The 26747-nt window shown below is 35.8% G+C and overlaps 1 protein-coding gene across 1 annotated transcript in view; it reads right to left on the bottom strand.

Moving 5' to 3' along the window:
* Positions 1 to 26747, bottom strand: part of CNTNAP2 (contactin associated protein 2) — a 1078336-nt gene that overhangs the window by 141022 nt on the left and 910567 nt on the right. The window contains exon 16 of the mRNA XM_079302400.1: positions 24941 to 25068. Within this exon, the coding sequence (XP_079158526.1) occupies positions 24941 to 25068 (128 nt within the window). The remainder of the gene's footprint in view (positions 1 to 24940; positions 25069 to 26747) is intronic.

Raw genomic sequence — 26747 nt, forward strand, 5'->3', positions numbered from 1 at the left:
CAGCTGTGAAGCCTGTGAATGTCTAAACACTTATCAAAGTTTGATCTCTGTGTCCCTATTTCTATTCATGAAGTTGCTCAGGTATAATTAGAGGCTTATCCATAATTACAGAGTGGCTTTTTGTCCCCACAGAATGGGGCACACAGATGGACACTATAATGGAAATTAGTCAGCAGCCTGTCCATGATTGATGAGTCGGTAAAGAGCCCAGTTCCTACCCTCGCTGGAGTTTAGGTGCTCTTGGACCCAGCCAGCAGGAAAGAGAGCAGACAGCATTCCAGCTTTCACATTAGCAGGTGGTCCTGAGTAAACAAATCTCCTGAGTGAAAGATGACATCCTTATATAATCAGTTTTCCAATCAGAATTGTTTTTAATTGTTTTTAAGCAGAAATTATCTCTCAGAGAAAGATGCAGCACTGAACTGCTTCTTTCAGCTCTTCTTTTTGCCTTAGTAACACAGAAAAATTCCGGACAAATGAGCCAGGGACAAATGCAGAGACAGCAGTCCTGTATTTACTTGACTCACATTACCAAACATACTTTGAACATGGGGTCTGGCATCATGGTTCATGATCTGCCTCAACACACAATGCTGAAAATCCCATTAATTCTCTGAGAAAGTTGTCAGGCTCCATTTTGATCTCATGCCTAATGAGAAAGGTTTGTCATCCCCCGTGAAAAATACTGGGCAAGGCTTACAGGTTTCTAAAATCTCATCTTCATTCTCTTCCTTTCTGACTGCTGTGAGGAGCTCAATGCCACTGTTCAGAAATGGATGAAAGGGAGACAAAGAGATGCAAGTGTGACCTGGCTTGAATCAATGCCTGCCTCACTGGCAGCCAGGAGAACAGCATGCAGGAAACACACTAACACCTGGGAAGTGTGTACTGAGGCACAGCACTGAGGGACACCAGGACAGCTAGATTAATGAACCTGTGCTGGAAACTTCATGTGGGGATCCTTTTTTTTCAAACAGGGAAAAAAAGAGAATGGATGAAAAGGAGTGGTAAAAGATGAGGAAAGTAGAAAGATAACTTTCATCAGTCTCTTGAGATCAAGTACGAGAAAAGGAATGCACGTGCTTCACAAATGATTGTATTTAAAAGTATATTTTTTTTGCTGTCAATCTCTTGCCCTCTGATCAGTATAAAATAGTACCACTGAGTCTAACCAGTGCAGGCTAGAACTTCTTATTGTCTGAAGAGATGTACATGTAGTCCTGCTGCACAGTAACTAGGGCAGAGAGTTTCTGAAAAATGTGTGATCATTTCTGCCTTGTTTGAATGAGATTATCCGTTTTAGTTTCCTTGTGCAGAAAGTCTAAACTTTTACTTTGCCTGGCTCTTGGGATCTGATCATTAGTCTTTTGATTGTATAAAAAAATCAGCTTCTGAAGGCACAGAACTATCTAGAAATTTTAGCTTCCCTCAACTACCTCTCCCCACAAAAAGCCAAACCCCACTTTGAAAAAAGAAGAAAAAAAAAGAAGAAAACGAAAATGTTTCTATCTTTAATTATTGCATTCCATTTTTTTTAAGACAATGAGATTCCTATTCAGAAACTAGAAAGCAGTGAAAGGAACCTTAAAAACCCATGGAGCATTATGAACACCTGTACTTACAAAACAACAATGTACCAAATTGAATGCCAGATTAAATGTTTATGCCATGTGTATGTAGAAGCAAATATAGAGAGAACAGTTTCATTTAACATCTGATTGCTACATGATCAGATCTTTGTCCTCTGGGATCTTTTAGAAGCTTTTCCTAAAGTTGATAGCTTTCTCAAGTGTAATTTAATACTTCCTGTACACTGAAATTGTAATAAGGTACATTTGTACATGCTATTGTGAAACTGTCACCAGCAAATATTGCACACAAAGAAACTGTAAACCTCTAGCTAATATACTGCTTAATGCCATGAAAACCAATTAGAATGTCATTATTAGAGCAGCTGCTTCATCTACTTGGGATAAATTCATAACTGGCATTAAAATATATACTTTCACAAATTTGGAAATAGCCCTACATGATTGCTTTGTGCAGAGTTCACAATTACCTTCAAAAATAATTGAAAAAGAAAACTGACAAAGGCTGTAGAAATCACTAAATTAACTTTTCCTATATACTACCCAAAAGACTGTAAAAATCCCTTTGTGTTGCCCAAATCCCTTCAAAAGAATACGGGATAAGATTATAAAAATGTTAAATTAAATGCAATGCAGGAAATGATGAGCTATGACTAGCCATTGCTTTAGTAGACTAATCATATGAAACAAACCTCCTAGAATTCTTTGTTATTGTTTACTTTCTCCTAGTTATAATCACATAATAAAAATAAAACCAGATATAGTTTTTTGCAGTATTTCAGCAAAGAACTAGTAAATTTGTTCAGAGTCTTAGATGTACCCTGTGATGGGGAAGGCAGGGCTGAATAACCTCTTGTGTGTCTTGAATACTGGATGAATAGGTGGGTTTTCCATGCAGTATCATAAATTAAATGAGTTCCAGGGATTGCTACTCACATCTCCCCATGAAGCTTTTCTAAAACTCCAGTTAAATCTCCTTCATTTCCACTTCTGCCAGGCTCACTTGCCAGCTTCAAAGGGAGCACTGGGGAAACAATTCAGACTCCTATGATCTTCCTTCTAATACTTCTGTCCTATGACTTTCCCTCCAATCATAGCCCAAAACTAAGACCCTATTATGACAAGAAAAATTAAATTTCCTATATTAGTAAAAGTTTACAAGATCATAGTTCTCAATGGAAGGGAATATTTACCTGAGCTAGTCCTGAAATGCAGATTTCATCCAGTTTTATATTGCAGAAAAGCTCACTTAACTTTTTAGGGTAGTGCTTATCAAAACTCCCTTGCATTCCACTTTACATGAACACTATGAAATGAAGAATGTTTTGGGATTATATAATTTTTTTTAAAATTTTTATTCTTGCTATACTTCAGCTGCATAATGTCCACAGGCATTTACTCCTTATGTTTCAGGTGATGTGACTTACAAGTTGCATTGGAATACAATTTGGACTTGCCCCATTTGAATAGTGTTTGAGCAAAAATTCAAATACTTCCCTGTCTGCTCCCCCAAAAAATGACTTCATGAAATACCAGTATGGGGTTTATTTTCTTGAGAATTTCAATATCAAATATATTCAGCTGAAGTACATAAGAGCAAAAAAATGTGGGTTTCTTTCCCAACAGTCAGCTCAAATCCAAACTTGAGAAATAATGGTATCTTTCCTCCTTTGCATTAAGACAGTAAGGAAGAACATAGAAATTCAGCTGATAGATAATTGATGCATTTCACCTGTTTTCCAATTATACTTTCACTGTCACTCTCATAAAAAATTTCACAAGTTTTTAACTTATTTAGTTGACACTTTCATTGCTTGCAATTGTTTCCATTCTTAGTGCTTTGGCAGGACACAAATGCTTCGGCTCCTATGCAGCAAGTATCACACGTGTTAGTGTGATTTCAAAATGAAAACTGCAGCAGAAAGGAAAGAAAGAAGATGAAAATGGGACCTCCCTACAGTGGAGAAGATCTGCAATGAACATGGTGTAAGAAGGGAAAATTTAATAGGTATACTGTATGGGTCTAGAAAGCTGCTTGTGTTCACAAATGAAGGAAACTGAAGTTTGGGACAAACATTTCAACCTGTTGTCCTAGGAGGATAAGCCCAAAATGCTCTGAAAATTATAAATTTTCACAGCAAGGAGAAGTGCAGATGTAGCCTGAAACACATCCACATTTCTATCCAAGAATGTTTTGGAGACAGAGTGAATAGGGGCAGTTCTGAATATATAATGTATGGATTGACCAGTAGATCACAACTCTGCACTATTTATGTTGGTAAGGATATCGTAGACAGCAGTGGAATACTCTTTAAGTTGTTTCCAGAAGAGAGACAGATAATCTGTCTTGTTATATTTCTCAGAACAAAAAACCCCTTCAAATATTCTAGAGAGCAAAACATTTGGTTATAAAATTAAAAGTAGATTGTGAATATGGTGAATGATCATCAGTTTGTAGGGCTATAAAATGTATATTTATTCTAAATCAATTTAATGTAAAACTTAACTTGAAATTGAATTTATGGTATTACTAGTTATGCAATTTTAAATGTCCTCTAGAATAAGCAAAAGAGCTATAGCTGTTGAAATATATGACTGTCTAATGTCTTGCCAGAAAAGCTTTGAGTTGCACACAGGACTAAAATAATTTAGTACGCTTCATGTAGGAAATTTGAGCCCCATTAAAATAACTGAGCACTTTGAAGCAGTGTGATCTGAAGCTGTGATACTGAGAAGAGTCCAGCCAATGAAAGTCAGCTCACAGTATGGAAGTCAATGGGGCCTTCTATCAGAAATTTTTGCTACTAAAGCTGTGGAATTGGCATTTATTTGATATTCGTATTGTAATAGTTATTTTAGCAGTTAACAAATGCTTTAGAGCAGCATTAGAAGGTGCAGTTTGAGTTGTTGCTTTTAAAGTAATATTAAGGGCTTGGTCGACTCAAATCATCAAGATTTCAGAAAAAAGTTATCCTCACATAAACATTAATTAAGCCTTCTAATTCTGAATATAAGGATGAATCCAGCACATAGTTTGTGCTTTGATCAATTACATCTAAAACCCTTCTAGTACTTTTTTAAGGAAGTGTGCTAGTTCACACATCTATGAAAAATGTTGTAAGGAGGGAGGTTGTGTTCTGCCTACTGCTCTTTCCCTTCCTCAGTTTTATAACTTACTGTGTGGCTCTTACAGCTGAGAGAGTTAAACTACTGAGAGGCTTCTCAAACTGGGTTTGAATACAATAAAGTCCTTCCTCCTCTCCTGTTACCTGTTCTTCTCGGATGCAAATAAAGTCAGAATTTCTTGGGATTTTCCACATAAAAACTTGCAAATAAGATCTTCTAGAGATTCCCTAAAAAAAAAAAAAAAAATCTGCCAAGTGCAAAGTTTCAAATTCACAAATTTTACAAATAATGGGAACTCAACTCAGTGTTACATTTTATGGAAAATGGATATTTAAAACAGAGATACATAAAATGCTTTTTAGACTTTGCCTGTGCTCTATTCTCTCTTTCTTAATAGTAACTGAAATACAATACATGAATATATCAGTGGTATATTTCTAAGAGTTTGTTTAAGTGGTCTTTGACTTTTGTGTCTAATTGGCATTAACGTGCAATTCTTGACTTTGGAAATCATGAAGAAAGATGCAACATATTATTACCCAAAATACATCCACTCTACAAATACTTTCAAATGTGTTTGTGATTCTGACATCAGAATTCTCCTCCAGGTGAAAACTAAAGGATGAAAAGATAGGTTGAACACAGGCTTAAAGTATCCCTGATAGCTGGATGGATAGAAATGTTCAGTTTCTTACCAGTATTTTTTTTTTTAAGTGTACCAGGACCTGAACTCGCTTTCTTGTATTTTCCTTAGGGAATACCATTTGCTAACTTTGTTTGCAGATTATGTAGAAACTACAAACACTTAATTTTGATATAGTGGCTTTTATTTTAAACTCCCCACTGGACAGTCTTTATATACTCTCCTCATATCTGACAACCAGCAAGGTTTCCATGGACTTTTAGTTCTGGCTCTCAAAATTACAACCAAGCTATGCCATGATGGAATGAGAAGTGAGCAGTGAGTATGTCTGAAAGAAATGATAAGCCTTGCTTTCTCCAGGTGGCTCAAACTGATCTGTTTCATCCCTGCATGTCTGAGCTAGCAACAAATACATCACTTCCTACCTATGAGGTTGTCTGCAATATTTTAAATGGGTTCCAAATCATACTAGATAAACTGACATAACAACTTACTGATATTTCCCAAACTGTTTTTTCCCAAAGCCTTTGATGAGGAAGGTACTGCTATTTTCTTTCATTATGGGAGGGATAACCTTTCACAAACTAAAATTAAAATTTTGGTCATTCTTTGCTACATATGGTTTTAAATTATGATGACAAGAATATAAAATTGTTTATTGCTGAGGGTGGTAGTCGAGTATACAAGCAAAAGAAATAACATTTAAACATGTTAACAGCTTTAATAACATCAGGTTTCACAATCTGGCTTTTGATCTATTATATTTGAATTGCATTCCAAGTTCCAATTTTGAATTTCATTATCTGATTATGCCTATTTTATTATTAACATGAGCAGTACAAAGTGCAAATTGCCCAAAGCTTGATATATAGGAGGTTTTGATTCATCTGATTCAAATGCTAATTCACTACTTAATCCAAAGGCTTTGGTGAGGAATTCTGGGTGCAACACTTATAAGAACTAGTTCAATACTGTGAAGTCCCTTGTTCTTAGCCAGGCATATCCTTAAAAAGACCCCAGAATCTCTAAACCATCAGCCACCACCACTCACCCAAGAAAACAATGCATTTCTACTTTGTGAAAAAGAATATTCATCCAGTTCTTATCATTCTTACACTGCTTCTTAATTTTTGTAATCAGGACATGTACTCTACAGTGTCAGTGGCCAGCCAGCTCTCTATTGCAGTCGTGTCTTGGCTATTTTAGCAATGAGATCTTAGAAAGAAAAGAGGAAAGGAACTTCCACACCATCTTAGTTCAAAATAAAGGAATAGAAAAAACACATAAACTTAACCACAACTATATGATGACAAATATTATTGCACATCAGAGTTCTCCCTTTTAAATGGTTGCCCTGAATATAGAAACTTCCTCTCCAAAACCTCCCAGGATCCAAGCAAAGGGCCTCTCCTTCAATTGCAGACTCAGTCTGCATTGGGTTATAACATGATATCACATGCTGTCCTACAAAGAACCAACATGATCCACTGAATATGGAAATCTAGGTGTATGTGTTTAGATTGTCTTCAGGGGAAAATGGATACACTTAAGGCACATCTGGCTAGACCTGGCCTTTCTTTCACACCACAGTTACACTGATGAGGCAACTGAGGGAGCTACATCCTATATCATAGCAATATATTTTGTGCAGCATAATCATAAGTGACCAAGACATCTATTTGTTTTACTTAGAATGCAATGCCACATTCTCCCAAGAGAGGTCAATGTTCAAAAAGTTCCTAAAAAATGCTTAGGAGAATTAATAATTCACAAAGTTGAATTCCAAGTATTATTCTCAGCATTATTAAAAAAATTTTCTAGGACCATGGGGTTTCTGGTTATTATTTGACTCAAACAACAGATTTAACTGGCCATTTAATAATGACCCTTCTCTCATCTCTAGAAGAAGACAAAATCCTCAAAGTCCCAGCAGGAACATCAGAACACTTAATGGTGGCTGTGTATGCATAAAGTTCCCTCTTCAGTCATGCCATCTCCTTAATGGTGCATTAAGCATAAGCAAAACATATGTTAAATACATTGATTTTATTGAATATTATCAATTTCTACTAATTGAAATGAATACTTAAATGTTGTCATGTGGTGTTTCAAAGTATAAATCTTTTAAACTACACAAATAAAAGGTGGGCTTTCCTTTGTCTGGAATTAATGCAGCTGCCTGTCACTGAACTTGAATTGAAAAAGAAAATTAGCTTTGTCAGCAGGAGCAGCAGGGATAGGTAACCCAGTACTTAATTTAGATCAAACAAATCAAATTGTTCATTTAAACTATTGCTCTGTTTCTGATAGGCCATTAAAAACTGAAACAGAGAGATTGATTTATTTTTCTTTTACAAATAAAATAGTGATGAACATCATGAGCTAGCTCATGTCACAGAAATAATATGAACTGAATATATAATTTCATTTGGAGCTATATCAAAAATATTGTCTGCTTGCAAGGATTTTACTTTCACATCTATTAAGAATATAATTAAAGGACCCTAAGAAATGTTATTGGCACACGTGACAAGGACTATATTTTTATCATTTATATGGTACTGTTACTTTACAGAAAAAATAATTAGAAAAATATTATTACTATCACTTCACTAAATCATGCTATTCTAATTTAGATTATGGCATTAAACATTTGCTTAATGTTTAAAATGTCCATTAATGGCTCTGCTGTATTGGTTCCAATATTATTACCTTTGAGGTATTTGATCTGGGCTGACCTCTCCTGCAAGAATTTAGCTGTAAAAGTTAAGAAGATAATGTCACATTGAATGTCCATCCAGCAGGCTTCTCCCAAGATAACTGTGAATGTACAGGGAAGAATACAATGCTAGGAGAAGCAGATGTTAATACTTCCTGTCAATATTTTCTGAACACTCATGAATCTGTACCTCACATGCACCTTCTGTGGTACAGAAGCATCAATATATTTAATAATCTTGTGTATTATTTTCCTTCTTAAATTTGTCAGTTCCTTTATGAATGATGTAGGGTCCTGTTACAAGGACTTCCCATGCCAAATTATATTATTCTGTGAAGAAATACTTTTGCAAATACCTTTGCTAAGGGAACTGAAAACTAAAAGGTGTTTTCAGAAAGAGCCGTGTTCACCTGTTGTAAAGCCAAAAATTTGGGCAATTGCAACCTATCTTTCTAAACTGCCCTAGTAACTTCATGAAACTCATTAGGGTTAATTTTTCATACACTGCTGAACACTGCATTCTACAGCACTATAAGTAAGCAGCAAGGAAGCTAGTTTGTGTTTAAAAAAATAGCTTCAGAGCACCTAGGGATCAAAAGCACAACTCAAAATTACAAAACTACAGCTATTATACTGTTAACAGTCTGGAAATTTCATGGGATGCATTATGATTAATATGCTGCACATTTCTTTCTTACAATTCATATTGAACTTGAGACTCTCGTATGTTTCAGGGAGCTTTTGTGTGGGGAAAAAATAAAAATACTTGTTAATCTACACTTGGCACAATGTATAATAAAGTTCATACACTACCCTGAAAACACTTTAAGAGTAGAAACAGAACTGCTTTTAGCATTTTAATTTTTTCCCCGTTAAAATAAAACCTGAAAATTTACATTAACCTATTTTTTTTTTCATTTGTTCCCCAATCCCAAACAATAGCAAAGTAGAATCATGACAATGAATGATTTTAATTTCCACTCAAAATTTGAACTCCAAAAACTTCCAGAATAAATTTGTATTTAAGAAATATTGTTGAGCCTCCTCAGTTGAAGAAAGGAATTTTGGTTCCCAAGGTTCTGTGCACAGCAGGGCTGATAGAGCTGTCTCCAAACAGCTCATCTCTGATGCTCGATGAACTGAAAGTCAGTTTGATGAGGGAATGGCATGGCGAGAGCTTGTCTTTCCTGCTGAAAACAGGAGAGTTCTAAAGGCAACTTCTCACCTTCTGGGCACGGCAGAGACCCAGACAAGCTCTGGCACACTGATATCAATGTGCTTTTGAACCCATGAAGCTGTTTTCTTTTTGCCCTCACTCTGCTTCCAGCAGTGTATGAGTATCTCTGGGAGATATTAACTCTGGGAGGAGATAGGAAAATTAATTCAGAATATAGAAAATATAAACTCCCAACAAACAAAAAAAAAACCAAACGATAACACCACCACCACCACCAAAAACCCCTCAAAAGAGGCCAAAGAAGTCATTTTGTGGGTGAAAAAAATCAACAAATATGAAAATATTAAATATATATGTTAGATTTTAAAAGAGCTTATCCTTCCTGTGAGGCCCAGAATCCTTCCATGTTATGCTTGCAAAATGTCTTTTTCCTATATTCTCTATTTCAAAGGTATAGAGATGTGAGTCACTTTTTTGATAGTGAATATTTTTACTGTGGACCCTCGCAACAAGGATTCAGCTGAGCCTGAGGTGAGCGTTAACCTTTCAGTGTTGTACATGCAAAAATCTGGCTCAGTCACCTGTCCATAAATATTGACTTTTTATTATAGCTACATTGTTTCCTAGATGTATATTATTTTAAATACTTTAAAAAAATTGCAAAGCAGTACTCCAGGAATTACTAATTCCTCAGGTGCTACAGCTGGCAGCAGCTTTTGATGCTACAGTGATTTGAATCAAACAGCGTTGTGGCAAATTATTTCTTTCAACTGTTTTTGGAGTAGGAGGAGACCTAAAATAGTGTAAATCTGATCAAGGCAAAATGCATTTAACTGATTTTTAAAAATATGACAAAAGTTGCTATAATGTGGTTAAGACCACAAAAACACCTCAATCAATATATATTACAATAAAAAGTCTAAATTTATGCCTGGTAGTCTTAATCTGTCTAAGGGAGTTTGAAATAACTTCTATTTAAACTTATCCAGATAAGCTTAATGCCAAATATTTGGGCTACATATGCCTATCTTTCATTAATGCAGAGGTAGAAGGAGTATGACAGTATTTATTTACAGGCAGCAGAGGAAAAAAACTGATTTTGTTTTCATCCACCGTTCAGTATTCTTAAGTGAAACAAACTAAACAGGAACACACAAGCAAGCAGGAGCACACGTGACCAATTGTCAAGTTATTTATATCAACCTTTCTGGAAATGTGATGTATTTCCTCCATTTTATGGAACCAGACAAAGTCTAGGCTACCAGCTCATGATCTGGGATAGTCTGGGATAAATGCTTTGGGTAAAAGGACTAGAATAGATCCAAGCACCAAACAGAATAACAGAATATCTTGCTTTTTTTACAGTTTCCTGCAGCCATGGAGATTGTGAAGTTCACTGCAGAAGGCTTCCAGCAGCTTCAAGGACAGTAGCTACAGGGAATTCAGTGGTGCCTCTAAGCCAAGAAGTTGGTTATTATTGTCTGAACTCCTAGTGACTGGATCCCTCCATCTCTCTTCCCCTCAAAAATTTAAAAAGGCTTTGGCAGTCCAAGAAAAATACAAAGTATGAATACCTGTAAGTACAGAAATACAGATTTAGGTAGGCTAAACTTTATAACTGACTCTCATCCGTGACCTCATATATGAAAATCAAGAATATGCAAGCTGTATTTCCTATAAGAACCACACCATCTTCTGATAGAAGATCAAATGTCATAGAAGTGTTTAGCAATCTATTCCACCAATGGCTAGGATGGTAGGATTTATTATTAAAAATAAATAAAATTTATTATTAAAATGTGCATTCAACTTTGTTTGGTAATAAACGTTGGTGAACTTTACTTGAGCTTAATATTGTTTTTCATCTAGTAAACAGTTATTTCCATTCTAAGAGTTCTTCTCTATCTGTGTTTTTAAAGCTCGTATGTCATTTGGCTTGTTCATGTCATGAAAAGTGTTTTTTCTGCTCATTGACAGACTGCTGTGCAATAAACAGCCTCTGGAAATGGCTGGTCCGCAGTATATCATAGTCTGCAAATCAGATAAAAAAGACAACATTAAGTCTTTTAACAGCTACAGGCAGCCCTGCCATTTGCATCTGCTCCTTGCAGAAACAATCTGATCCTCCTCCAATGGTGAAGTTAAACATCAGCAATGCCACCCCTAGCTGCTTACACTACTTGACATTAATGGGCCAGTGCTTCCTACCACCTTGTTGGTTATCCCATCTGGGCACTCCCTGGCTCCAGAACATGAAATACCAGGAGTGCTGCACTGGTGAGTGCCCACAGAAGAATCTCTTGGCTGGAGACACAGAAGTGATGGGTAAAGGAAAGGGCGTGCAGGAAGAAAAAATAATTTAAAGCCTCTTGTTCAGAGGGTCAAACGGGTCTCTGATCCCGTTCAGGGAATGTATGATGGATTAGGCAAGTATTGACCAGCTTTTACTGTGTGAGGGCTGCAGGCAGCACAGACCCTTGTGGTGGAGGCCTGGGAGCTGCAAAAGCACCATTGCAGGGACTCCATTTGCTGATCCTGCTGCCTGCTTCCCACCTTTAAGGATAGGCTGCACTTAAAAGCTTCAGGAGAGCTCTTACGGTTCAATTTGCTTCAGTATATGTGATAATTTACTCTCCCATCAAATATAACAGGGGATACACATAGTTGTGCTAGCTATTTCTACCCACAATAATGTCTGTTTATTCATTATCCACTCAGCTACCTGTCTTTAATTAGTTCCTCAGCTGAGCACTTCAAGCTGCGCTGTGCAAGTCTGGAATGTTTCTTGTTTTACTAATGAATTTAATTTCCTTGATCATAGCTCAGTTGCTATGAACTACTGACTCATCATGTGTAAATAAGAGGGAGGAGATGTGGAGGGCCCCTGGCTTGGTTTTTGTGATGTGATGATGTTTACTCAGCGAAGTCTCTTCAAGAGTGTGAGTACAACTAGGAAAGAGGGGACAAGTAAGAAGGTGGAGAGAGAAATGTACAGCACAACCCACCATTTCTCCAAAGATCTCAGGGAAAAGGTCAAGTCTAATAATTCTTCCTATGATGCATATTTAATACAGTGTGCAGAATCAGAATCCCTGGAGCCCAGAAAAACAAAATTTGTAGGTGCACCTTAGAAACATTTGAATATTATTCAAGAATAACTTTGGATCTTACACACTGAAATCACAATGGAAAATAAATTGTGTGGAAAATCATTGAGTAATTTCCTTATTTTCATGCACGGTACTGCATAGAATAAGGCTGGTATAAATTGAGTTTGATAGTCTTACATGTCACATTTTCTTTCAACATAAAATGTATTTTTTGGAGGCAGAATTCTATTTTGTTTTGTCTTGATAAGTAACTACACATATATGCAATTTCCTATTGCTCGAGGATCTTTCTTGGTTTGGGATTTTGCTGATGTATTTTTGGATGTGAGTGGAGAGTACTAAATTACTTGGGGTAGTAATAACCTAGATATTTTTAAGATTTTGACAAGTTTTGTGAAGTGATTCTAGGTAAACTGATGGAGATAGACAATGCAGCTCCTGATGTATATCCTTGGGTCTCTGGTTTGTTAGGCTGTCCACCAGCTTCTATGCCACTGAAGATGAGGAAGGAACTGAGGCAATTTTTTTGCTATTTGTATTCCCTTCCTCAGAACACTATAGATTTTTGATAGCTAGGCAGACACAAACAAATCACTCAGCTGCTTGTCTGTGTGGCTAGTAGCAGCTAAAGAAAGCCACACGTGGAAAAGTATCATCCAGGTGTTGGTTGAACTACTGCATCAGTACTAGTTAGCTATTAGCAGGATTATCCTGAAAAAAACAGGAGAAACAAAGGCCTGACTCATTAAACAGCCAGCCTGTGATCTCTGCCCTTTTCCTGGTTAATAAGGTATCATATATTTAACAAACATGTGAGGATTGAAGCATGTGAAGTGTAAGGAGAGTTTGAGGGGACTGCTTATCTCTCATCCTCATTTCAGGAAATATTTTCATTACAATGTCAAATAAATGTATTAATTAAGAGCTAAAAAAAGATAAAGAACTGCAATAATGAAAGCCTACACACTTTTTTTTTTTTTTATTTTATTTAGGGATTCCAACAGTCCATGCATTCAAGCAAAAAATCAACAAAAAAAACTTTCATGTTGCCATGGGAAAGTGTTATTGATCTGATAACAATGACACATATCTTGAATTTACAGCTTTAGATGCTGGTTTGCTATTTTCTCAAAAATTGCCTATTGCTTTAAGCATCTTAATTTTATTTGCCTGTATCTTGCCCTACACTACTACAGATTTTCTGAGGCTGGGATAGCTGCAAAGATCTGTATGATAAAAACATTTTTATTTAATTACTCGTTGTCCTTATGGGATCCCAAAATTGCCTAATGATATTATGGAGAACAATCAGATTAGCCATCTGAAATAGTGCGTGCACAGAGAATAGGGAAAACCTCTCTCTACATGGTGATACAGAGAGACAACTTAATGATAAGGAGAGGTAAAATATCAGTTAATCACATTATGATTTAAGCAGGACTGAGAATTCTTCAGAAATGCTTACTGTTTTTTTTTTTTTTACAGAAGTGAAATCTCCAAAATCTCTATGTCAGCATAGGGAGTTATTTTGCATTTATAGGAAGGAAGGAAGTAGTGCTTCTCCCATGATGTAAACATCAAATTTACTTTAGTTTTTTAGCAAGACCTTGTCATTTTTAGAAAACTGAAGCCTTTGAGAGTTTTGAAGGAAATGGAAAGTTTCTTAAAACTGTTAATGAAATGTAACTATACTGAGACAATTTATTTCAAAAGTTTACTCTGATTTGGACATTTTAAACAGGCATTTACTTCAAAACTTCATTTCTGAAATACAGTTAAACAGTGATGAAAAAGGTTCTTTTGTAAAATATTGAAATTCAAAGTCATAATGATGTCCTCCCATTGGTGAAAACTTGATAACCAATGGGCTCTGTTTCAAACAAGTTCTTATATTTTCAGAGTTTACATAGTAAGAATTCAGGAGAATTTGCTCTTCTTTTGGGATGGGAAATTAAATTATTTCCTGGAAAAATCCCTTTTCTACATTTTTAGGAACATCTTGACTTTCCTGGAAGTTATCCTGCCAGCTGTGATGAAATTTACTTCTGCCTCAATCTGAAATGCAAAGGCAAAAGCACAATTCATAAGAATAAATTCTTTCAAATTTAACCTTGTCATAGCTAATCTAAAAGAAATTATAATGGAAGTTACTTGAACACAGATACATGAACTATGTTCTGTGTGTAATAATTGATTTACACTGATTTAGTTCCTCAGTTTTCAAAAGCAGATCTATTTGGAGTGACAAGGCAAAAGTTTTCCATCAGCAGGAGTTCATGAAACCAAGGATAAATAACAAAATATAAATACAGTGGTCATGCTGGAAATTGATTAGCTAAAGAACAAGGCTGAAAAGAACTTCTGAAACCATAAATCACTACAGGCTCTCTTTCCATAACTGCTTCTTTGCAAGCAGTTCTCATGAAAAATATTGCTCCTTTGAATTAGACCAAATGAGATGTGGAGATTATTCTTCACAAATGAGATTTGAAATACAGGCATATAAAATGCTAGAATTTGCTGCTTAATATTGTGAAGTTGAAAGGTTTATGATTCTGCAAGTTTAGCTAATACCTTTGAAGGACAGACTACTGTATGCTCGTAACAGGAAATGGATAGAACTGCTCTGAATTTCTTTAAAGACAAAAAAGGTACTAATTTGTAAGGTACAGGATTTCCCCCTCATCTCCCTTTAATTATATCTGAGCTGACTCAAAATTAAAGCCTTGACTAAAATTATCAGCCTTTTTGAATTTCTTCTTTGTTTGCCCTGAAGAACCAAGTTGGCACCTCACAAAAGGTAAGTTTTAAGCACAGAAAAAGGGAGAATGAAGGAGGATTGCAACCTTTCCTCTGAAACCTGCTCTGTAAGTATCCAATCTATGGCACTTCACAGGCTGCAGCATTAATTTGGAATCCAGCATAGTCAAACTCAGAAATTTAACAAAGTTATCCATATCATTATAATTGGAAAAGGGAGTAAGTAGGCAATACTTCATATTTCTCTTACAGTGTTCTGGCTCTTTCCCTCCCATATTTGCAAGTTTTCCATAGAAGACAAAGGTCAGAAAAAATGTTAAAAAATAGATCAGAGTAAAGAAATAGGAGGTTAATTTTTAATATATGTAGTCAACTTCTCTTAAACTATTACTATACTCCCTTTTAACAGTTCCGATTTCTTCACTAGACAAAAATGCACAACTTTGCAACCCTGTGTTAACAGGTAGTTCCTTTGGGAACTCCATCATAGTTCTACATGAAAATCTAGAATGACCTGCTTCACTGAGAGAGAGAAAGATCAGGTTCCCTCAAAAATTCTGGAAAGCATGCGTATAATAATATATATAGGCTTATAATAGGACTTGATTATGAGAAGGTTTTGAACTGAATGGGATGGGGAGAGTAGCCTGTGGGATAAGAAATCATTATGAATAGCAGCTGTGATTGTGGAATACATACCTGACCTGCCTTTCTGTTCTATCATTGAGTAGAAAAATTAAACTATTATAAAAGCTTGTATTTGGACATCATTAGAATTAGCTCAGCTCCCTAGCATGGAGATCAGTGGTGCAAGTTTAACGAGCACCAAAGGTCTCCAACTTCTTCTTATAATTTTTTCCATCTTGGTGATTGAACATTTTAAGTTTGTGTTGTGTGTCAGATACTGGGTGCTGTGAGGTTATAAATGCCTATCCTCCATCCTGCTGCCAATCGCTTATCTATGTCTAAATGAGACTGAATTTGCATAACTTACACATAAGGATGAACGACACCGACCTCACTCTACCTCACCTTTAATCATGCTCTGCCTTTTTCTGTTCTTTCTGCTCTTTAAATGTCAGTCAGTGCTGCAGGAATGTGCAGGCCAAAAGTATTGAAGCGAGAAAGAGTTCAACTTAAAAAAGTAAATATAGAGAATTCCTCCCCTATTATACCTAATTTCTAAGAAAACTCAGGCTTGTGTGGTGAAATTTAAAGGTGGCTGCAAATTTGTACATGCAATAGATGGGATTCCAGCAACTTCTCAGCCCCCAGTTTAGTCACAGATTCCTGTAATTCCTTATGGCTTTACTGACATCTCATTCTTATCACTTTTCTATACACTGTGGGAATTCTCTCATCATTTAATTCTTAGATTTTGTTTTTATCTTGCACAATTGATTTTCTTTTTTTGCTCCAGGTAAGAGGCAAGATAGTAATATGCTTTACAATCACAGAGATGGTAAAATGCTTGAAATTATAATTAAAGCACAACTTCAAGAGGATTTGAGTTTAATATGAACTGCTGCTGTATGTCATGCATCAGACTAACGATGCTTGCTTAGATTCCCTAGGAATCTAGAGATAATACTTTACATTAAATGCTTCAGATACTTCTTTTTTTGCATTAAAGAAGATACAATTAACTGCAGTATAATCATAATGATGAGGAGAATTTGAATAAAAGTAGCTCCTAATTGCATTTGAATTCTGTATCTCTGAAACATAAAGCTCATAACTCCCCTACAGAACTTCACCATTTTTTTCTTTTATGATCAGTTGGAGAATTAAACATAGGCATCGATTGCCATATGTTTTCATTACTTCAGCAAATATGTAAAAAGAGCAAAATTTATTAGTTCATTGATATTTGAATGAACTGTCTTCTGTAGTTTATACCAAGATATACATTTAGGTAGAACTGGAAGCATATGAGAATTAAAATATTTAATAATAGGCAGGTCAATTCTTATCTCAAAATTTGCTGTCAGATCTACATTTAATGATAAATCTGTGAAGGGTGGAGATGTAAATTGTGGAGTTGTGTTATTCTTTGTATCTACATTCACACATGTGAAACAGGTGTGACTTTCCTTTTGAAAGGCAGTAGAGCATGCACAGAAAAAGTAAATACAGGAAGGTAAATAGTAAAGATGAACAGATTGAAATGCATTTCCCATCAAAACAGATACTCAGAACATACTGCCTTCATGACCTTATGGAAAAGTCTCCAGCAATGTAAATCACATTCATAATGAAAATACACACTGAGTGTCATTGTAATCTATAATACTTTCATATACTACCAGATACTAGGCAAAAGTGTCATAAATCTCACTCTTTTCAATAAAGTACCCACGCTTTACTGGATCTTTGCAAATCTGGAAAAGGATTTTAAAAACGGGTCTCAAACTTCATCCAGAGCCATTGCTTGTGGTTCAAATGATCTCTCCTTGGTATATTCAAATGGGAACAAGTCCACCTTTTTACCTTTTTACCTTGGGTTACTGATGTTCATGTGGCACAAAGTGCACAGGACATTGTTTTTCTAATTTGCTGAAATTAAATTAGATTCAACTGTTACTTTTTTCTCTTGCACTATTTGCAGGCATGCTGTTGCTTCAGTCAGCCATAAAAAGACATGTTCAATAGGAAAATGGTTAAACTGGGTGTAAGCTGTATATTTTCCTGCTCTGTTAGATAAGTAGCTCTCATGGATAGAATTTGCTTTCAGGAAGGAATCAGAACAAAACCTGACAGTGAGTGGGATGCAATAGAGAATATTCATATATAACCTATGAGTCAATTTGTTTCTATGTTAAAACTGTGCCATTTGCATGCATTTATTCCATGGATACACATGTATCCAAACTTTGAACTGAATGAGAAATTTATGGCCATGTAATAAACCTCAGTAAAGGTCGTGTACTGTAGAAACACTGGGAGCTTAAAAATCTTTAATGTCACCAATTTCCTGTGGGTTTTGAGATTATATAAAAAAAGAAAGAAAACAGAGCTTTATGTAGAAAGAGCACTCACAGAATCTTACAGTATGGAGACTAATTTGTCCCAGCTATCTAAGACAAAATGTCTCCTGAAGTACAAATGCAAAGGAGTAGGAGAAAAGCATCTAGAATGATTAGCTAGGTTTAAGTATTATCACATAGGAAAAAAATATTTTTTGAACTTAAATAATTCCAACCACACACATTCAAGTGCTGCTCACACTACCTACCACTCCCCATCACCTAAACTCAAAGACAATTCCATCTACCTTGCAATTTGGGAGATACTAGATCTTCTCAATTTGGTAATGTTCACCATGGCTCATCTAAGGTATAACTGATCTTGCTGAAAATGTATATAACAGGAAGTTTTAAATTAAATTCCAAAGTTTTTGTTATACAACATCAGAGAATCACATTTGAGTGTGATTATACAGCTTCTGAGAACTGATTCCAATTAAAAAGGATGACAAAGCTACCAGCCAGAATTCCAGCACTTGGAGCACTTGCTGCTTAGGAAGGATATGAGAACACATGTAATAGAAGGAGATACTTTACCCCATATCCACTTTTAAATTTCCTGACATGTTACAGCATGACAGAGAAATGCCCTAAATTCATATGAACAATGGAGATTTTTCCAGCTCCTATTTTTAAGACAGGTAAAGTTTTATTTACATGGCCAGAAACAGCCTATACTAGTATGAGATAACCAGCCATAATCTAAGTTTTCCTGGGAGATGAAAAAATGAAGAGTTGTCTTAAAAACATTAAGACTCCATGGGAGGGCATTTAAGCACTGCTTCCTAGAGAAAATATTTCTGTATGAAGATGGAAATAAATTCTACTTAAACTTCACAATAAATTTAATTATGCATTATGAAACAGGGCTAAAGGTGGAAGGAAAGTGAAAATCTTAAGAATGAGAAATGACAATATTCAAATTGGATGTTAAACAACTACAAAAGAATGGATTTTTTTTACTTAAAAAGTTACAGAAAAATGACCTAGTGGGTCATTTTTTTCTCTTGGGTCTCTGGGGAAAGCAGTTGCATATAAAGAATAAACAAAGCAGTTTGATTAACTAAAGCATAGATCCTGAATCTGAACTGAAGAGTGTAGTTTTGTCACCCTAACCGTAATCCACTGAAAAAATCAAACAAGTCTGAAATAGAGCTCCTGGCAGTATTTGGTTGGTAGGCTGCTTTTCTTTCTCCTTTTTTGCTGGTAACACTGGAATACCTGTGATAAGCAATGTGCAAAATGTCTTGATGTTCCTTGGATGAATCTGTATTTTTCCTTGAATTGCACAATTTACAATCCAGTGAAGCACATAAAGACATGTTGTGGTAGTAGATGTGGAAATACAGCAGACAAGTTTTCATATGTACTGCAGGCACCTATAGGTACTAGTGAAAAAAAAATGAACTCTTAGATGGATCAAGTTTTGATCTGTATTTTCCTCACTGAACATATCAGAATTTATTTGAAAATCACAATAAATTAATAATAACAGTATAAAAATGTATGTAGATATATTTAACAATACAAGAAAAGGGAAAATGTAGAAAAATCGAGAGATTCTCTCCGGTTTTCTAATCTTAGTGGCAGACCAGTAATTAACAACTCAACAGGGAATTGCCTAAATTTCAGCTGTGTAATCCCATCACACAAGCCTCCAACAGAATCATTGCTTCAGGAGTTTCAAAAGACAAATTTTTGGTATTTTCCTAAAAGCACTCTGGTTGAGTTTTGGTTTTTGTTAGGGGATATCACTGAGGTTAATTTTAATTTGATAGAGTTTTTGCCTCCATTAAGACAAGTCATTATATAACCGGAATGTTTTCTAATATAGAGTAGGAGTAAATTGTTTCTACTTCTTGTAGAGGATACAATTCCAGCTGAATCTGTCAATAATTCAAATACCTTTTAGATTTTTTTTTTTCCTGGAATACTCTCCAGTTTACCTATGTATGTAACAGTAACAACTGCAGATTTGTCTGAGTCGACACACTGCATGTCCCACTAGAGAATTGTCCTTGGACATAGGTTTAATGTGTAACTGGAAACTGCACTGCAAGGCTATGCTATTTTTTTCCCCGAAACTCAGGTGGTACCCTAGAAAAACAAATTCAGGATGTTGAAAGAGTCCTCAATTTGCAATGTAATGAAAATTGATTTAGCATGCACATGAAACAGTTAATTTCTTTCACTACAAGTGGCAGTTCTGAGTCACCCACCTGCACTTGTGATGCATAAGAAGTACTTAAGGAATACAAACCCACACCTTACCAAGGAAGCCAGCCTCTGAGCAGTGACCCTGGAAGTGGCTGTCTGGTTTAGATAGCTACACAGTGGTTTCAATACAAAGTCAGAGTTACAAGAAACGTGCATGGCCATACCACTGTCTGAATAAATAAGCCAATGCTGCTGGAACATTCTAAAAGGAGTAAAGCCAGAAGTGATATTTATAAGTGAAAGAAACAGTGCATCAGTAATGAAAGGAATAATAATGAGCCATAATCAAAATCACTGAAAAAACCCCTCAAGGTGTATTTCCCCTGAGAATACACATTCACAGTCACATGCACACATGCTCAAACAAAATCAATGCACTGATGGAAGAAATGAGTTTTGATTTGTTCCTAAACTTCTGTTACCTGTCAAGATATTTTTTGTCTGTCTCTACAGGTTCTACAAGCACACTGCTGATACTGGTCTTCATGAAAACTTAACTTAGAAAGAACCACAGTCAATGCAGCTGCTTCCTCCTCCACATTTTGAAGATTACAGATAATAGAAGTAATATACAAGAAAATGATTAATAGCTCAGAAATCAAAGTCTTACTGGGAGGATAAAAACTGTACAGCAGAGGAGATAAAAAACCATAAATCTGAGCTGTGTAAAAAACATCTCCCCTTTAAATTCTGTCTTTGCTATAGAGGAAATGGGACAAAAGGAAAATAAACTGAAGGAGAAAAGCAAATCTAGAGCAGAATAGTTAGTCTATTCCCCTCTGGGCTTTTAAAGAGCAAACTCGAATCAAAATCCTTGGAAGTCCTTGGGAAAAGGATACTTTTAGCAGGTGGCAAATATAGAAGATTTGTGAAAAGCAGTATTTTCCTAAGGGGAATGAAAAAAAAATTTCAGAAGGTGCCAGAAGCCACAAAAGTAATTTTGACTCAATATGATTATTGATAAAATCTCTGTAGCAATAGGACCACCATGGCAAGCTAAGTTCTTCAGTTTGGTTTCAAAAGAAATTACCAGATCTGCTTTTGAAGCCTGATCTACCACCTCAGGCTGAGCTTAGACAGAAAAATCCCCTCAGCATACTTGTATTCTTCTTCAAAGGGAGAAGGCTCAAGGTGCCCCTTTGCATTACAGTGAAAGAGTATAAAGAGATGGACAAGGTCTTTCTGCTACAGGTTGGCCAAGGTTAAAAGCAGGGCAGCTGAGGAGTTCAAGGTCCTATTGTTTAAGTATTAGAAAAACTGTAATAGGTCTGTAAATGTATTTTAAGCAGTGCGTCAAAGTTAGCTGAAGCAGAATAATTATTAATTTGTGGTTCTATTAATTTGTGCACTTCTTTCTAGATCCTGCACAGAATACTTTCACTTCAGGGAAAAGAAGAGTAATTCCCTTATCCAGTATTACTATGGAGACTAAGAACTGATTTTATTTGTTAATACTTTAAATTCCAGTTCTGCTAAGATGATATTGAGAATGTGCTGACAAACTGTCACTATCATTCTGTTAGTACAACACTCATACAGCTGTGGTCAGGAAGGACAGGTTTGCTTTAAATCTGTGTAGAGTGGACATTAGCTGGAAACCTTTTCTTGATCTTTGAATTACTGCAATACAGTGTCAACCCCCCCACCAAATTAATATACTTGTTGTTCACCTGTTCTCTATGAAATAGATAAGTTTACTTCGCTGGTAAATCATCATGTAGAAAAATCCTTAGGTACCAAGAAAGTATTCCACAATACTAGAATAGCACATAGGAAAGAGACATCCTGGAAAGTTAATCCAAGGTGCAAAACAGGCCCCAGACCAGATTTATGGGATTTTTGCCACAGTGACTAGATGAGTCTTCATCATTCTGATAGAATACAGCAGTTTAAGCAAATCTTTAGAGGGGTAATAAAAGCCCTTTTTGCTACTTTTCAGAATGCAAGTAGTGTTTTGTGAGGTGCAGTTAAATATGAAAAATACTTCTGGAACACAAAGATATGTAATCATGCATAAACCAGTTTCCTGATCCATATCTCCAAAAACAGCCACTATTCAAGAACAGCCTTAATCGGGTAATAAATCAGGCAAAAAAAAATGCAGCAGTCATTTGTGGGACAAAACTAAAACCTATATTTCTGAAAGAAGAATATAGTTATTTTTGCAATAGGAAAATAGTTATGATTCTGTAATTTTCCTTGGTTTGTGTCAAAACAAATTGGACTGAGATGGATGATTTTCAGATTTACTTTGGTCAGTCAATAGTGCAGGAACAATTAATTGTTGAGGCCTCTGCAATTAATGGATTCTTGAGAATTTGATGAGCATGGGAGGAAGTGAATTGTATGAAATTACAAATATCTTTGCTTTCTTTAATCCTCTTTGCCCTCAGATATTAAGCTTTCAGCTGTCTCTTTTATAGGACTGCAAAGGCCATTAGCACTGTGGTACTTTACTCCTGTACTCAGGTGCAGCTGTGAGCTGGCCTAGGTGACATGCCATTGTCACTGGATGTTACACAGAGTTAGCTATGAAGTGTGTGGCATATGATACTGTAATGCTGGTGGTAAATACAGTTTCATGGGCTGAAAAATATCACTGGACTATGGGTTAATACAATACATGGTATGGACAACCCTCAGGGCAAGACAAGTTGTCACAGCATTGGCTGCAACCACAACAAGAAATTCTTCTAAATAGGTACATTTTTATTTGACTGGTTAGTTTTTCCACCTTCCTTACAGGCAAAACAAAAATCTGTATTTCTTAGACAGTCTTCATAACTAAAACTGAACATGCAACTAAATTTAACTGAACACATGAACTGTGCTGTGATAACACTCGACATCTTTAGTACTAAAAACATTGGTTTTGATGCATGTAATACACCAAAAAAAAAAAAAAAATCAACTTGTTTGTGGATTTTTGTAACTGCTTTTAATCCTTTCCCAGAAATTTAGTACTTTGGATCTTCAAATTTGGAACAAAAGAACAGTTTAAAATGTAGGTATTTTCTCTGAAGCAGAAAACTTGTTTTCCACAAGGTGAAACAACAGCTGTTATATACATTCAAGAAAGAATACAAAGGGGAATGCTTAGTAAATGCACTAGGAATATAAAACAGCAGCTTTGCAAAGGAGTAGGGTCTATATTATCTCCTGTGAGAAAAATTATACCAGATTTTTGACAGTAATAGATGGTCATGGAAGGAAATTCAAATTTATTCATAGGCATATTTTTTAAAAACGATGAATGATATCTGTAAAGTTCATGGAGAAAATTAAATTAATCAGGATGGTAGGAATACACCCCTTCAGTTTCCCAAAAGGCTGTGTAACTCAGTCACACTCTAATAAAGGCTATCGCCTGCTCAGATGAGGTTTCATTTATACTTATATTTAGAAATGGCTTTAGAGACAAACATTTCTAGAAGTGCTAAGATTCAGGATATGAGGAATATGGGTGCAAAAAAATAATATTTGTTATTTTTCGTCACCAGTCAGTTGTAAGAGCCTGTTACTAAAAAGCTTAGCAAACACAGCTGAGACACAAATAAACACAGACTGACCTGTGATTGCTCAAACAACATAAATAATAAGAAACAAATATATGATGTGAATATTTCTGCATCACCTCAGTCTTACAGGCTCAATTATAGTACTCTTTACTGTGGATGTGTTTTGTAATATTTATGGATCACACAAATATTAGTTGTTTTAAATTAAATCAGACAACCTTTCCTTACTGCACCTATTACAAGAAAACTGCCTTAAAACACAGCAGATAAATAAAACATGTGTGTCAATTGCAGAGTTTGAATATTTGAACTGTGGTTTAGAAGGGCCTTAAACAGTTGCTCTACCTTTGGTAGTGGATTTCACCCCCTGAAACATAAAACAGACAAGCAAGACTACAATTTTCCTCAGTGCCTTCCAATTTTGAGTGTGTGCAGTGGAAATTTATACATTATGATTATATATATGTATATATATATATACACATTTATACATTGTGATTTACTCTATCACTAGATGATCAAATAGGAGGATGTGCACCTCTTATCATCACTCAGCCTGGAAACCAGAGACTACAACAAAAAACTCCCAATTCTTTACATGGAAACATCTAGTCCTGATACAGTAAGCATCTGAAAACAATCTTGTCAAGCTTTATATGCCTACAACCAGAGATTACAGTACTGAGTTTTGCAATCATACTACCATTTATATCCCATAAGAATAGTAATGATAATGACACTAACAAGAGCACTCAACAGAAGCAACGATGTTAAGAGATATTATTATGCAATCTGTATTACCACTCATCTGCATAAACTTAGTTGAATAATCCAAGTTGCCACCTTTACCACAAAATAAAGAAGAATATTGATATTTTAAATGAAAATGTATGCCATCATATGTGCATTTTCATAGACAAAATTTCTCAAACCACATCATGCTTTCATAGCAAAAGATCTTTTGAGCAGGCAGCCATAAGGGTGTCTCCCAAGTTATCCCTTTCCAACTGAGTTTCTACCCAGGTAGAGTAAGCAGAAGAAACCAGAGAACTCACGATCTCCTTGGCAGCGCACGGGACCCACGGACACCTTGGCTTCAGACCCAGGCCGGTCCAGGTCTCCAACCACCACCTGGCTGACTGGTAGGTGCTCTTTGTATGACAACATCCCACTGTCTTTCCTCCTGAATTACAGAGATGCAAAAAGAAAGCAACTGTGAAGCATATGAAATTATTTTCCTTGATCTAAGCACCAAAAGAATAGGTTTGCAACAATTGCATGCAGCTCAAACCCCATTTTAGTTGGCAAGACCACAAAAATTCACTTTATAATCATGTTTTAGAGCTCCTCATTCCAACTACAGCAAGTAACCTAGTGCATTTTTCATGTTTAGACCAAATCACTGTGCAGTTACAATACTTTCCCTTTATTATTTCAAGAGATGAAACCAACTGGCATTGAGTGTTCTTTCTTTATTATTTCAAGAGATGAAACCAACTGGCATTGAGTGTTCTTTCTTCCAAATAGAAAATGAAATAAGCAATATTTATTGAAGTACTTTATCTCTCAGCTGGTTTACCTCTGTGGGTTTTTTTGGTTGCAACATTTTTTTTGTTGGTTTGTATTTTTGGTTTCGTTTTGTTTGTGTTTTTATTTGTTTTTTTAATATAACCACATATACAAAAGGCTAAATTATCCACAGAAAAAAAATACCCTATTCATAATGTTAAGATTATAATTTTTGACAGAAAAGAAAGAAAGAGGAAGCAAAATAAATCCATCTATTTTTCTCTCTTCCCCTCTCCCCCGCTTTCTCTTTAGCTCTGTCCTACCATGTAATTCAGTATCTGAAGTAAGGAACTTTTTGATTTAAAAAATCATTTTCTTTATACAAAAATATCACAGGATGAAGGATGAAGTCAGTGTCTAGAAAAGTTAACCGAACCACACAATAGGACTATAACTGAGAACTTGTAATGATTTCAGGAAAATGAAAGTCTTTTTCATCTCTAACTTGGATGACTCCAAGATCGTAGTCATTATATTGCTAATAACTGGGCAGTGCAGCAGGGATCTGCTGTTCAGAGTATTCCAGTAGGACAGTACTGTTTTCCTGTAGCTTCTCCAGTTATCATCCTTTTTTGGTCCATCTGAAGAGATGGAAAGCAAAACATTCTTTTAAAAAGAAGCACAACTGAATTAGTTAAGAAAATAACCATCACATTTTCGCACAACAATTTGGAACTAGTGTCTGTTCTCTGTGATGGAGAGAGTAATTAGAGATTTAATTACTAGAATTTTTCAATTAGCAGGTGACTGTTTTACTTAATCTGTGTGTTCTGCCCCTTCAGAGAACCTGTTCCTTTGTGTTCTGTGACTCTGAGTTTCTGAGATCATTAACCCTCTTTGGCTGGACACGGCTACACCAGGTGCTCTATCTGTTGCTACAGGGCACTGATAGAAAGGGAGTAAAATGGAGAGCAGGAACCCTGGCAGGCTGCTCCTGCACATTGTGCTGGCTTGTACCATACTGCTTTTCATCCCCAGATCGTCATGCCCTTTACAAAGACATCCTTTTCATCAGTTTGGAGACAAGCAGTAAAAGAGAAGGAAGATTAAAGGAATTTCCATTTAAGAAAGAAAATAGTGAATAACAAAGACAGGTATGTAGACCTAATCTTAGTCACTGCTAAAGACTGTGTCCACAGGACCCACTCCCTTCCAGAGGGTAATAGAGGATAAATGTAGGTCATCAGTTTACTCTTTCTGAGGTTTTCCTCTGAGACTGGCTTTCCCTGCTGATTTTTACTCTTTCAAAGAACACTTTAGATATATCCATTTAAAACATAGAATTCTTTGATG

The sequence above is a fragment of the Erithacus rubecula genome (genome assembly GCF_903797595.1).
Source record: "Erithacus rubecula genome assembly, chromosome: 3".
Classification (NCBI taxonomy): Eukaryota; Metazoa; Chordata; class Aves; order Passeriformes; family Muscicapidae; genus Erithacus; species Erithacus rubecula.